Source organism: Parasteatoda tepidariorum, chromosome 4, assembly GCF_043381705.1.
Source record: "Parasteatoda tepidariorum isolate YZ-2023 chromosome 4, CAS_Ptep_4.0, whole genome shotgun sequence".
NCBI lineage: Eukaryota > Metazoa > Arthropoda > Arachnida > Araneae > Theridiidae > Parasteatoda > Parasteatoda tepidariorum.
Window position 1 is genome coordinate 24,282,647 of NC_092207.1, and position 14,726 is coordinate 24,297,372.

A 14,726-nucleotide genomic window follows, 5' to 3' on the forward strand; every position below is an offset into this window, starting at 1 on the left:
CACATAATAATTTATAACTTGTTATAAAATCAAATATTTTTCTCTTTTTGAACTCTGGAATACAGAACTGTATTCTTCTATGATATGATGCAGCTCTTGATCACCCCGGCTATTTACCGGCCTAAAACTTTCATAAACTTTTACTTTGACTGTAGCGGTTTATTTAACTTTTTGAAATTTGTATTATTAAATGAACGTAAAATATAAGTAGATCATAAGCATAATGAATTCTCAAAGAACTACCCAAAAGAGTACTGCTAATACGCCAATATATGATCAAGAAAATAAATCACTTACTGTAACAAAACTATCCAATACTAAACGTGTTGAAAGACTTTTGAATGATGTTAGAATTACTGCATGTCGAACAATCACTAACGTCAAATCCTCAATTGGTGATCTTTCTATGGTAATAATTAAACTTAGTTGCTAGTTAATTTTATATCGCTAATTTTTCATTTTCTAAATGCGTAAAAAATGTTCAGTTTATGTGTTCCCTATTTTATTTTGTTTAATGCCTTTTGTAGGAGTGATTTTATAGCTGTTTTTATTTAAAATTATACATTTTACCATAGATTAAGTATTTTAATGATAAAATTAAGTTCATTATTTTAAAAATTAAGTCATTGCCTTAAAAATATTATTTAGTAGCCATATAATAATTTTAATTGTACATATTATTAAAGAAAATGATCCAAATGATAAGAACATAAAAGCATACAAAGAATAAGGATAAATTTGTTTCAGTATTTTGTCAAGCATTTCAATGCTAATTTTGTATTTTAAATCATAAAAACTTGATTTTTGGTTTAACATTGTTTAGTTGAATTTTTTCTATTATTGCATTAAAATTGTTTGTATAACTGGGCTATATAATAATTTAAGTTGTGTATATTATTACAAAAATTGATCCAAAGGATAAGAACTTTAATAAAAAGCATACAAAGAATAAGGATAAACTTGTTTCAGTATTTTGTCAAGCATTTCAATGCTAATTTTGTATTTTAAATCCTAAATACTTGATTTTTGGTTTAACATTGTTTAATTGAATTTTTTCTATTATTGCATTAAAATTGTTTGCATAACTGGGCTATATAATAATTTAAGTTGTGTATATTATTACAAAAATTGATCCAAAGGATAAGAACTTTAATAAAAAGCATTAAAAGAATTATGAGCAATTTTCCTTTATTTTGTATCTTTCGCTTGAATTGAGGAATCTTGATTTTTGGATGAAAAGATCTTTAATTTTCTAATGTTAACTGAGCAGTCTTTTAGATTGTAAATAATTGTACAAGATTTGTAATGATAGAAAATAGTTTCTTTCTTAAAAGTTAGCTGATGAAAAGTGATTTAATTTATTAATTTTATTTGTTTAGTTAAAATTTATTTTTCAGATTCAATTATAAGAGTATCATTTAAATATTAAAGGACTAGTTTATAATTTTATTAAAAAATTAAAGATTAATAAGTAGTATATATAAGTATGAAATTATAAATATTTTGTGATTGTATAATAATTATTTTCAAATTATTAATTGTAAATCTATTCTGGATGTAGATTTTTTTTTAACTCTGCAGCTTTATTTCAAAGTATAATTTTTATAGAAACTTCGACCCGTTATGAAAACACGTAGCAGCTTTTGCAAGAGACAAAACTATCAAGGTTTGAATGAAAACATCACACCGGTGAAGTTATATACCCCATTTTCCTTTGTAACACCAAGTCCAAAAAGAACTCCTCGTAAAAGAGTTTCACCAAAAAGGTAATAAGGAATTTAACTACTTATTTTATTTATCAAATAAATTTTATGGTGGTTTATTTTTTTTAATGACTTTAGTTGTGACAATGAACTGACTTGTGATATTTCCAAAAAACGTATTGAATTTGCAACTATAGAGCATGATTTCAGAAAAAGAACCAAAAAAAAAAGGACTTGAAAATTAAAACTGTAGCATCTATTAGTAAAAATAATGAAATTCTGCTAACTTTTTATTATTTATATTTAACATGTAACAATAGTTTTTTTTTTTAAATTTAGTTTTCATTATATTTTACACTTTGGTTAAAATTTATAAATAATAGAAATTTATGCTTAAGTTTTATTGATAGTTGCCTGAACAAAAATTTAACTATTCAAATTTTTATTGCCTTTTTAAGAAATGTTTCTTTTTCATCCCAGTTTTCGTCTTATATTAAACATAGTATTCCCATGGGGTCACAGTAGGGCTTGTGCTGAAGACTTCAAATTATTAGCCAGTAAATTAGCCCAATATCAAAAGTTTCATAAGTTCCAAATCNGGGGGGGCGCCAAATGTATAAATATTTTTAAGGGAGGCGTAGTAACATCAAGTTTGGAAACCACTGACCTAAACTAATTCTATCGGTTATGTGACGTATCTAAAAGAAATGACTGCAATCAAATAAAAATGGCAGAATTTGTTCTGAAAATTTCATTTTGATGTAATTTTTTCATGATTGATAAGAATATATATTCAGAGATACCTGGTATTCAGGTCAGGAATACCTGGAATTGTCAGAAAATGATGCAATTTTTGATCTAATCTTGGAAAGCTCTTTCAACAAACTAAAAAAATAACCGATATTAAAATTTTCAATAACCATCAACAACCAAAGTAAACATATCTAGAATCTCTTTTTACTATTTTTTGTAAAAATTCAGGAGCAGCAGGGTAGATATTTTTGACAGATTTTTTGAAATTAAAATATTTAAAAAAAAAAAAGAAAAGCTCTATGTTCAATAATTTCTGGTTGTAAATTTCCTTAAATATTGCCATATTTGCAGTTCCATAATAAAATGCTTTTAAAAACTAAACTATCTGCATAAATTTATTTTGGTTTTTTATCACAAGTAGAATATATAAAAGCTACCTAAATTACAGGTTACTTTATTAATAAATTAAATTTGATGGAGGTTTTAAATTTTTCTATTCTTTTTTTGTGTAAAGTTGTGTTGTATAAGACTTTGCCTTGTGAAATAATTTAATGTATAGTAATCTAATGTATTGTGATTAAATTATGTTTGTTAAAATTTTTTGTAGAATCTCTTTCAAAAGTCCAACAGGAAAACTTAAGAAAGATGTTCAAGCTCTCAATAAATCTGTAAAGGAACGAGAAAAGATGGAGAGAACTTTAAGTGCCAGAAAACTACGCTAATTGTAAAAGCACTTTTTTATATACTTTATACTATCTGTAACCACATTAGTTTAGCAGCTTCTTTTATGTATGGAAATCGGTATGCAAATCTTTATATAGAATATACATGTATGTTTTTGTTTCTTTTTTGTCAAATTTTACAATAAATCTTTGAAATTTATTATTTTTTAAATACTTTTGTTTCGTTATTTATTTTAATCAATTTAAAAAGTAGGAAACAAAACAAAAAAATAGCTCCATCTCAAAAGCTAAGCTATTATAGATTAATGTAAAAAGCTCTGTCAAAATTAAATGTTAACTTTTTTTTTATTTTGCAAAAAAAATTCTGGAATCAGAATAAAAAATTCATTTGCAAATTCAATGATAATTAAATTAAGAATCTCATCAACTAATTTTTGTTGAAAGGATATGATATTGCAAATTAAACAGAAATAAATTTGCTAATATTGTCAATAGTCCATCTGAACAATACATAAAAATTGTTTTCTATAGCTGAAATTTTAGGTAAAATCTATCCCCCCCCCCTTATATATTTGGGATTTTTGATAAAACCCAAATATATAAGGGGGCATAATAATAGTATTTGGGTTTTTTGATAAAACCCAAATACTATTGCTTTTATTTTTTTTAAAAATTAAACTATACTCAGTAACAAAAATGATGTTTTTAAAGAACATCATTTTTAATATGATTTGTTTTCTTTTTTTAAGAAAATATTTTTTTATGTTATATTGTATAATTCTGAATATAATTTCCTATGTATAAAAATAATTTCAATTTTAATTATAGAATAATTTTATATACAAAGCAATTAATAATTCTAAAATATACAGGTTAACATGTTTTTCTCAAGTGAAAATACTGATCCAATTTATTATGAAATAAATTTCAACTGTGATCAATTATAGAAATAATTTTTATATTTAAAAGTATTACTCTTCAAATAATACGGTTCTAGAATGATAAATAATCATTCAAAATTTTTTAAACAACAGTTTTCAAAATACATAGGTTAATCTTTTTAATGATATAGATATGGGAATTCTTTTAAAACTATTTTGTAAAAAGAAAAAAGAAAGGAAGAATTTTTTTTTACAACTTTATAATGTGCACTTGGATTTTTTTATTAGTGCAAATATTTATTTTAATATATAAAATTTTGTGGAAATTAAATATTTTCATTGAAATGAGTAATTTAAAAAAAAAAAAACAAAAAATCCGTTGAGTCCCTACGACTCCACTAAAATAATTTTGTTTAGTGTTTGGAATTGGGTGAGTTCTTTCAATTCAGAAAACAAATTTTCCCTAAATCAATTTTTTGAGATTCAATGGTAGATAAATTATAAAATATTTGTTATACAACTAATTCCTGTATCTGTATAGATTCAATAAATATATTACATAATTTTTTTTCTTCCCAAGTAAATAACTCTTGAACTATTTTTTTGACCCTGTAAAAATTCAAGATTGAAATCTTTTAATCTTAACTGATCTAAATGTTTAAATATATTTGTGTAGGTAAATGCAATTGTTANAGAATCTCATCAACTAATTTTTGTTGAAAAGATATGATATTGCAAATTAAACAGAAATAAATTTGCTAATATTGTCAATAGTCCATCTGAAAAATAAATAAAAATTGCTTTCTATAGCTGAAATTTTTTTAGGAAAAATTTATCCCTCTCCCTTTATATATTTGAGTTTTTTGAGAAAACCGAAATACTATTGCTTTTATTTTTTTTAAAAATTAAACATACTCAGTAACAGTTTTTAAAGTACATCATTTTTAATAGGATTTGTTTTTTTTATGAAAATATTTTTTTATATTTTATGGTATAATTCTGAATACAATTTCCTATGTATAAAAATAATTTAAATTTTAATTATAGTGTAATTTTATATACAAAGCAAATAATAATTCTAAAATATACAGATTAACATGTTTTTCTCAAGTGAAAATAATGATCCAATTTATTATGAAATACATTTCAACTGTGATCAGTTATAGAAATAATTTTTATATTTAAAAGTATTCTTCGAATAATACGGTTTTAGGAATGATAAATAATCATTCAAAGTTTTTTAAAAATAGCAGTTTTCAAAATAGGTTTATTTTTTTAATGATATAGATATGGGAATTCTTTTAAAACTATTTTGTAAAAAAAAAAAGAAAAGAATTTTTTTTTACAATTTTATAATGTGCACTTGGATTTTTTTATTAGTGCAAATATTTATTTTAATATATAAAATTTTGTGGAAATTAAGTATTTTCATTGAAATGAGTAATTTAAAAAAAAAAATCCATTGAGTCCCTACGACTCCACTAAAATAATTTTGTTTAGTGTTTGGAATTGGGTGAGTTCTTTCAATTCAGAAAACAAATTTTCCCCAAATCAATTTTTTGAGATTCAATGTAGATAAATTATAAAATATTTGATATACAACTAATTCCTGTATCTGTATAGATTCAATAAATATATTACATAATTTATTTTTTCTTCCCAAGTAAATAACTCTTGAACTATTTTTTTGACCCTGTAAAAATTCAAGATTGAAATCTTTTAATCTTAACTGATCTAAATGTTTAAATATATTTGTGTAGTTAAATGCAATTGTTACCAATACTGAGTACAGTAGTGATGATTGTGAATTAAATTGGAAGAAATAACTTTTAGTCTACTATGTAGATGGCAGCATCAAGTAGCTTCTGTTGTTCCACTGCAAAATTCTCCTTGTTTGATTCTATTATGGGTATCAGGAAAAAACTTCACTGAAAATGATTCATTTTTATTGAAGGAAAGACTATTTTTCTTAGTTGTAAAAAATGAAAACAATCAGCTATAAAAAGTTATAAATATGAACAATGCCTGTTTTTAATTCAAATTAATAACTTATTTTATAATCATTTTCATTATTTTGTGTGAGGCTGCTGTACCAGTGTAGTCCTGATTTTCCTGATGAAAAATATTTGGTGTTATGTGCAAAATTTTTTTAAAATTAAATAATTTTTTTGTTGTTGTCCTTTTTACGAATAAAAATGAGAATTTTGAAATAATCAATTTGAAAAAATTAGAAGATTTGTACTTTCAATAAAACTAATTTTTATTTCATTTGATAATGCTATTAAAAATTTCAAAATTAAATAGTTCAAATATGCATATAATTAGTGGGGATTATCTACTAATTATATGCATGTTTCTGGCATACTGCTTTACCTACAGAATTCATTACTTCAAACTATTTTGCAATTCCATTATTTAAAGAAAAAGAAACTCAATTACCAATTTTGCACTATCAAATTTTTATGCAGGTTATCTGCGCACCTGGAAAGTCATGAATTTCAGTATTGAACAAAATTTAACATAGAATGTCATGATTTTAACTATTTTTTAAAAAAATAATGGAAAGTCATAGATTTAGGTCGCCGAAAAATCTAATTTTTAAAATGGAATTCACATCCCCCACACACAATTTCATGGTGTTTTGAATATCTGAATTTATGACAAAATCCCCACTCACAGTCATATTTTATTAAAATATTTTTATTATGTTCTTTAAAAATTATGGTGCTCTTTCAAAAAATGAAAGAAAAAGCATTTCTAGAGCAAATTATCTTTTAAACTTTGTGATTTCAGAATTTTTATTATTATAATTTTTTTTTATTTTATCAATTTAAAATTCTAGCTGAAGCAAGCCAGTCATTGGCGAATTTTTTTCCTTCCGAAATGAAAACAGGAAAATCAGGAGTGTTTCTTTTCTTTCCGATGAACAAGAAAAGTGTCTTTACAATGTAATTCTGCAGAAAAAAGGAAAAATAAATTATTTGCTTTTGTATTTTTTTCAGCTATTTTATTGCTTTAACTCTCTTTTTTTTACTTTGTTTTTTAAATTTAAAATCTATAAATACGAAGATGCAGAGTATAACAGTTTTGGTTATACCTATAATCAATGTTATTAATCAGGGTTTGTGATTTTTTTGATTTTAAAATTAAAATAAATCAGATTTTTTTGATTTAAATCGGATTTTTTTATATTTAAATCAGATATTTTTAAATTCAAATACACTGTAGGAACTTAAATTTATGATGAAGAAAACTTTATAAATGTTTAATCAAAATTAAATTAATATTAAAACTATATTATAACAATATTTTAGAAACTCTAACTTACTAAAATAATTTTTCATTATAATACATAGCTTTGAATGCATAGCAACCATTTTGAAATAAATGGATGATTGAAATTTAAAGACCAGATGAAATAGAGAATTCAAAGAATGCAGCTTTAACTAATAAAACAAAGTTTCAATTAGCAAACCATAATTATAATTTAAAATTGTGCTTTCTTTTTTTTGTCTCTTGATTTTTAAAATGACAAAATAAATGTAACATATTGTGTTTATAAATGTAGTCATATATCAAAAAGTAAATAAATATTTAATCCATATATTTTTATATTGAAATATTCATTTTTAATCCTATATCAAAATAGATAAGCTAAAAAATTTTTAAAAAAAAATCTATGTGCTCATTGGAATTTTTTTTCACTAAATTTCTTTACAGAAAATCTGATAATGTCAAAGATACTGTAAACATACTTTGAGAAAAAATACCAGTTAATAACCCTACTGCTTCAAATAGACTTTGAAAGAGTTTGAAAGGAAAGAATGACACTATATCAGGAAAAAAATATGTGAATTCATCAGCCTTTTTCTTTCTTTCTATTTTTGGCATATTAGGGTAATTTCTTTTTAATATAATCTCAAGCTTCAGAAATATACATTTTCCACCAATAAAATATAATGTAGATTTTAATTCCACGCTTTTTCAATCAAAAGGTAGAATTTTAATTAACATTCACATTTGTTTTTTTTTTTTTTTTAAAAATTCATGTTTATTAATTACTTTCTACAGCTATGCAAGTCTATATTAAGGCAGCATTAAATGTTTACTTTAATCTGTACTTTCAATCTCAAGAATCAAAAGATTTTTAAAAATGTAATTTCAAATGTGTTGGAATTTAACACACACCACGAAAGTAATCTCGTTAACTTAAATTAATGAATGCAGCAATTTATTTAAAATAAATTTTAAAACTTAGAAAAGAAAATAATAAAAGTATCAATAATTTAAAACACTTTTTTTTAACTCTTAAAATCAATATATATAAAAATCAGTTGATTTAAATCAACAATATGATTTTTTAATTTATTGTTGTGTTTTTTGTCGGAGAAAATAGTAACTTCGTTAAGTCAGGAAAAATTCTTGGAATTAGTCATGACTTTGAAAATCTAAAATGTAGCAGATACCGTGTTTATGGCAATGAATTCAAGGGTCATATGCTTATTTATTATTTCCAGCAAATGTAGTGATAAATTTTATACGATGAGGGAGTTTAGTAATTTAAAATTAATTGATACAGATCTTTCATCTGGTTTTTAAAATGATTACTTTAAATCATATAGATTTTTTTAAATTGAGGGACTAAACTAAATTCAACTGAAATCTAAAAAAATTATTGGGCAATATATTCAATATGCTTTCATTTTAAGATTATTGAAACCCTACTTTAAAATTATTTGATTAAAAACGTCTTAAACTTGATTAAAGTATTTAATTGATAAAAGGAAATATTAATTGATACTGATTATTTTTTTTAATGCAACAATACTATAAAAAGTTTATATATATTGATCTTCGTTTGTTTCATAATCTAGTCTTCATATAAAACAATAAACTGGGATTGGTAAATTTTAAGTTGAAGTTTGCTATGTTATTTTCTTTTCATAGGACCTTGATCATATATCAGCGTCCCGCAGTGGACTGATCGTTAAGACACGGTTCCCAGCAGATCACCGAAGTCAAGCATCACTGGCTGCGGTCAGTGTGCGGGTGGGTGACCACTTGGATCAGCCTGCGTAGGGACCGAGGGTGTGCGGTATTGGTTCTCGTTAAACTGTTCTATCGTAAAGTGCTCGACTTCGCGTGCGGGTTGTCGGACTACCAAAGCGGGGGTGCCATCCCCTCCGCAGAGGATCAAAATTGTGATGGCATGTCTTCGGATCATCCTCAGGGATGTTTCCCAGACCGTCGCCAATAGCCCATTGTGCAGCTCTAGTGCGACGTAAATGAACAACAACAAAGATCATATATCAGCATGTCAGTTAATGTTAAAACTGGGGGGAGGGGAGATCTTTTAAAATCAAATTATTTTTTTAGCAATTTTTTTTTATTTGTATGCACATTTTAAATTTTTTTAGAAGGAATTGAAAAATTGTTAAATTTACTCTTAAAACAATTTTCAAGTTTGAGTTATTTACTAATGTGTATTATTCCAGGCAATAGAGCTTAAAAATGGATGTTATTTTGATAGATAGGTGGGAGAGTTTACATTTTGTAACTTATGCTTTTTTGTAGAGTTGAACACAAAACCACATTTTGCAATCCCCCCCCCCCAAAGAAAAAAAAAGCATTTTCCGTGTTAACTCTGGTGTTTCACTTATAAACTTTTTAATTTTTTTTTTCAGGATTAAGATAAAAAAAAATACTGATAGTATCCTCAAAAAATAGAGGGAATAAAAATATCTTATAAAATCTATACTACCTACATTTTGTTCTTTGGGTTATAAATCTAAGACTTACAAGCATGGTTAAAAACACTACAGCACTGGAATGACGTTTTTCTCAGTATTCCCATGGAAAGTAGAGGGAGAATAATAGAGATTTTTAATTTCATAAAAGTTTTCTTATCAAGTTTTGATATGTAGAAAAAATATATTTCTTATGAAAAAGAATAAAATAGGTTGTACGTTGTATTCCCTCCCCTTCCCTTAAGAATAACTATGAATTTTCTTAAACCATAATTTTTAAGGATTTTTTCCAGTTTTGATTTTTTGTTCCTCTTCTTAAATTTTTACTCAATTCACCTTTGAAATTACCCTCATGTGAGTATTCTTATCCTCCTAAAAAAATATAAAAAACTGCTTTATTTCAACTTTGATGAAAAATGTTAGTTAATTGAAAATGTTTTAGAATTTATCTAATGCTTACTTATTACCCAAGTTTCTAATCACATTTGTAATTATTTGGGTTCACCTATTTCAGATTTTTTCGATTTTTTAAAGCTAATAAATAAAAATGGCAGATATTTGATTGAAAACTTCCAAAGGTTTCATTAAGATTTAAAGTTACATGGACATTTTAGAAATTTTATTTAAGACCTCACTTTTTGTAAATGAAATTCTCAGGTTATTAATTATTTTTTATTTTAATTTCTTTGTAGTGTAATAGATACTACGCCACCCTAAAAAACCAAGTCAATCAAAATAAACACATTTTCACATACAGAAAAAAAAAAAATCTTTTACACTAATTTTTTTTAATTATGTAATCCCATAAATTGGAAATTTAAGGTTCGGTAACTGGGGTTAAGCTTTGCTTGAACCTGCTTGTTTTCACTGTGGTTTATTTCTCGTTCATTTGTTAATAAAAAAAAAAAAAAAATAGTGATTTTTGAGGAAGAATCGTTACATTTATACTTAATCCTGTAGACATAACAGATGCGTCGTAAAATTTCTACGATTGACAAGTAGAAGATTAGACCTTTAATTTTATTTTGTTTCTTGGTATTCATTTATCCACTATATTTTTAACCAGAACAAAATAAAAACGATTTAACGAAGTTCAGTGTAGAGGAATTTTTTCTTCTTGAAAACGACTGCATTAAGGTTTAGTAATTGCTAACTTTCACAAATAGGTACTGATAAATTTTCTTTTCTCGTGAATGGTATAATTATGCCTGTTCCCTTGTAAAGACTATCTATGTTCAGGTTATATTTGTCCATGTCAGAATGGTCTTCATCATTTGTAACGTAATTTTTCTGAAAAAAAATACTATATTGCTTATTCATATTTTTTTCTCAAATTTCTCTATTTTTTATCATAATATAGGTAACAAGTGTGCATGAGTACATGTTAAAAATAATACTTTTTTTTACATAAAAACCTTTGCAATTTTCGAGTTATCCATCCTATTAATACTTGTTAAGTTTCATTTAATTCAGTGTGAGTAAAAGAGAAAAGAAGTCACATTTGTATAGCACAGTGTTTCCCAAAGTGTGGTACGCGTACCCCTACGGGAACAGTTTAACCGGGGTACGCGTTCTCTTGCAACAAACTAAAATTTCAAAAATTTTTACTTAAAAACAAAGCTAGCCATGAAAATTTACGATGACGTATTTTTCTATTGGCTATTTTTTGCAGAGTTAGCAGTTAATAATTACTGGTGTCAACAACCAGTTGTGATTTTTAACTTTGATGAAATTTTTTTATAGTAAAAATAAAGATATTTTTTAAAAAAATATATTCATTTTTTATGAGTGGTACACAGCGTTACGAGAAATTTAGAAAGGGTACACAGAAGTCATAAGCTTGGGAAATACTGGTATAGCAATTTACAAGAGATGAGATTGGCTTGGGCAAGTTCAGAAAATGAAAAAAATTTCATGAACTTTTTTACTACTTTTAAAAGAACGTTTGATTCAATTATTGAGTGTAAAAAATGTAAAGTTTATATGGTATAAAAATTTGCAGCGATCTGCTACTTCTGTTGGGTGCTTCTGCTTTATGAGGCTATTGCTAATTGCCAGTTGACTTTTATTTAGCTTAAGATTTTGATTTTCTTTTTTAATTTTTGTTTTAGTTATCTTGGAGTTTCAATTGGCTCAATTTCTTTCTTCGTTTTTTTTCATAGATCAGCGAAAAAAAAAGGTTTTAATTTACTATTTCCCTTGTTTAGACATCAAAGGCCGAGTCAGGAGACCGCAAAATTTGGTCTTTCTCCGACGTCTATCTCGTGCCTGGGTGGACTTGGGCTCTAAGTAATCCTATTTCTCACGAGATCTGGTGGGCTCGGGTTAAAATTCTTCGTGCTCGTACCTCCAAAAGTGAGTCCGAGCTCATTTCTACAAGCTACGACAGATGTATGATTCGGAACAGGTACAAAATTGTATTTTTTTTCTCCACATAAATCCTCTATAAATTTTAAAATATTAGTCCGACCATCCCTAGATCGGTCTCAGTCAATTCAGCGTAAAAAACTATTCCGGCACTTTTTAATTTTAGTATCGATTTCTAAGTTTTACCATTTTCCACAAAAACCCGACTCTCGAGGATGTGACACTTTTAACCACTTACTTGAGGAGGTAACTTAGTTTTCTGCAGATTTAGATTTTTTATTTTCAAGTTTTAAGCTACCTTTATTGTACTAAAATATTTCAGTAATAGTCATTACGTCATAGATACTTGTAGACGATTTAAAAGCATAGCGACTAAAGAATCTGAATAAATTGTACAAATAGAATAAAATATACTATTTGATTTGAAATAAAAGAGGCTAGTAATAGTATAGCAAATACTCAGCATTCACTGCTTTCATTTTTTGAAACAAAAAGTTCTTCTTAAAGAATTTTATTTTGCAAACGATATTTATTCTGAAGATGAAATCTTGCATGAATCAAAGGAAGAAATAATCATATTCATTCGCAATATCAGAGCAGCAGTAGTAGTTTTCGAAACATTTTAAATTGTATTATTGTTTATTTCTGCTTTTCCTTACGATAAACTTTTCGTAAGCTATTTTAAAATTTATTATAAAATCTGTTTGAGCCAAATTTATTCGTGAGAAAACGACATAAAATATTCAAAAGTAATATTTTAAAAGAGAATATTCGTTTTTATAAAACATATCTGATTCGATTTTAGTTATCGACTATTTTTTTTTTTTTAAATAAATCAAATATTGTGTTTCTTTTGTATAATACTACACTGCCTACACTGTATTTACATTGGTCCGCCTACATCAACTCAAAGGTATCGTGGCCCCACGTTGGGCCCAAGTGCTTTTGGCAACATTGTTCGGAATCCTCGGTGCAATGGAAAATTCGGTAGCCAGTTGTTCCGCCTACACAAATTCACCGCTTCGTGATTCCAGACCCAGAAGTAGCTTTTCAGCACTCTAGTCAATTAACACGCCATAGGAGTGCCCTCAAATATTAGTACGCCATGGCTGCTCCAAGCACGCGGTGGTAATTAGTGGGAACGTGTTATTTAGTATAATTGTTAATTATGCTAATTACACGAAAATTGCTAAATATAGAAATAAAACTTTACTTATTTTATCTGTATAATTTGATAAGGTTTAAATGGTTCAAGTTTGAGTCTTCTCTTTTGGTTGGAACATGTTATTTCGCATTACTGCCAATTAGGATGATTACTCCGCATTACAAAATATCAAAATGAAACTGTTTTAGTTTTTCCTTTTAAGCTAATATCGAACATATCTTCCGAAATTGGATACTTTTAATCATAATAGCGACATGTTATTTAGTTTTACTCTGTCAATTATATTAATTACCCCAATAATTACAACTATTGAAATAAAAATTTTAGATTTTCTATTTATCTCATAAGAAGCACTTGATCCCAACTTGAGACTTTATCTCGGTAAAAAAGTATTATTTAGAAATATTGTAAATTAATTAGACTAATTAATCCGTAATTTTCTTTATAATCACAAAATATCGAAACGAAGCTCTTTTTTAGTTTTTCTTCGCATCTGATAAGGAACACACAGTTTAAATTTGAGATTTTTATCTTGTTAAAAACTTGTTACTTAGCATTATTGTCAACTTGGATAATTACTCCGATAATTACAAAATATCGAATTAGAACTTTTTTTTTAGTTTTCCTATTTATTTTTATAAAAAATATATGGTCCAAATTTTAGCTTTCTATTTTAATGGGAAGTGAAAAAGGGCTTTGCCAGTTGTACATATGTATATTAAAATAACTCCTTAGTTGGATTATTTTGGTTTCAAATTAAATAATTTTTGTTTCATTTTTGTTGAAAATTGCTAGAGTGGGATGATTGAGCAGAACGATTTCAATTTGAGATATGAAATCGTTGTAGCAAAGTCAATAATCAGCACCATGTTTGGAATAAAAATGTGGTCGTCGACTTCTGCACCACCAAGTTACAGTTTTATGAACTTTTTATTTATTTTTTCAAACTTATTTACTTCCTGATACGCTCGTGCATAAATACGCCTATTCACTCAGTCTTTTATTCAAATATTTTGGTTCACCAGTTCAGTGATTTATTTTTCCACATTCCATTAATTAATTTTTATCTCAAAAATGGCTAATGTTCATTGTTAAATATTAAAGGAAGCTTCTTAGGTAAAAAAATGAAAAATCAATTTTAAGTACTGTTTGGGAAACAAAAATATTTGAATCTTAGTTAAAGTTGCACCTTTAAAATTAAAAACAAATAGTTTTAGTCTCGTGTAAAGTAAACTCCCCCCCCAAAAAAAACAAGCATGCGTAAAAAAAAGAAGGAAAAAAATAGTACTAAAAGTATAGTTATATGCTTTTAACATCAAAATAGACAATTGATATTATATCTGAAAGTTTCCCAATTCTCCCCTGTGTACTTTCCCCTTTTTTGAGGGATATTGTTTTTTTTTGGGGGGGGGGGAGAAACTGAATTT

General features: G+C 26.1%; 1 protein-coding gene across 1 annotated transcript; it reads left to right on the forward strand.

Annotated features, from left to right (window-relative positions):
* The first annotated feature begins 146 nt into the window (after nucleotides 1-146).
* Nucleotides 147-3,350, forward strand: LOC110282956 (uncharacterized). Its single transcript, XM_043040882.2, has 3 exons — nucleotides 147-409; nucleotides 1,609-1,766; nucleotides 3,064-3,350. The coding sequence occupies exons 1-3, from the start codon at nucleotides 224-226 to the stop codon at nucleotides 3,176-3,178; spliced, it is 459 nt and encodes a 152-aa protein (XP_042896816.1). The 5' UTR covers nucleotides 147-223; the 3' UTR covers nucleotides 3,179-3,350.
* Nucleotides 3,351-14,726: the final 11,376 nt, after the last annotated feature.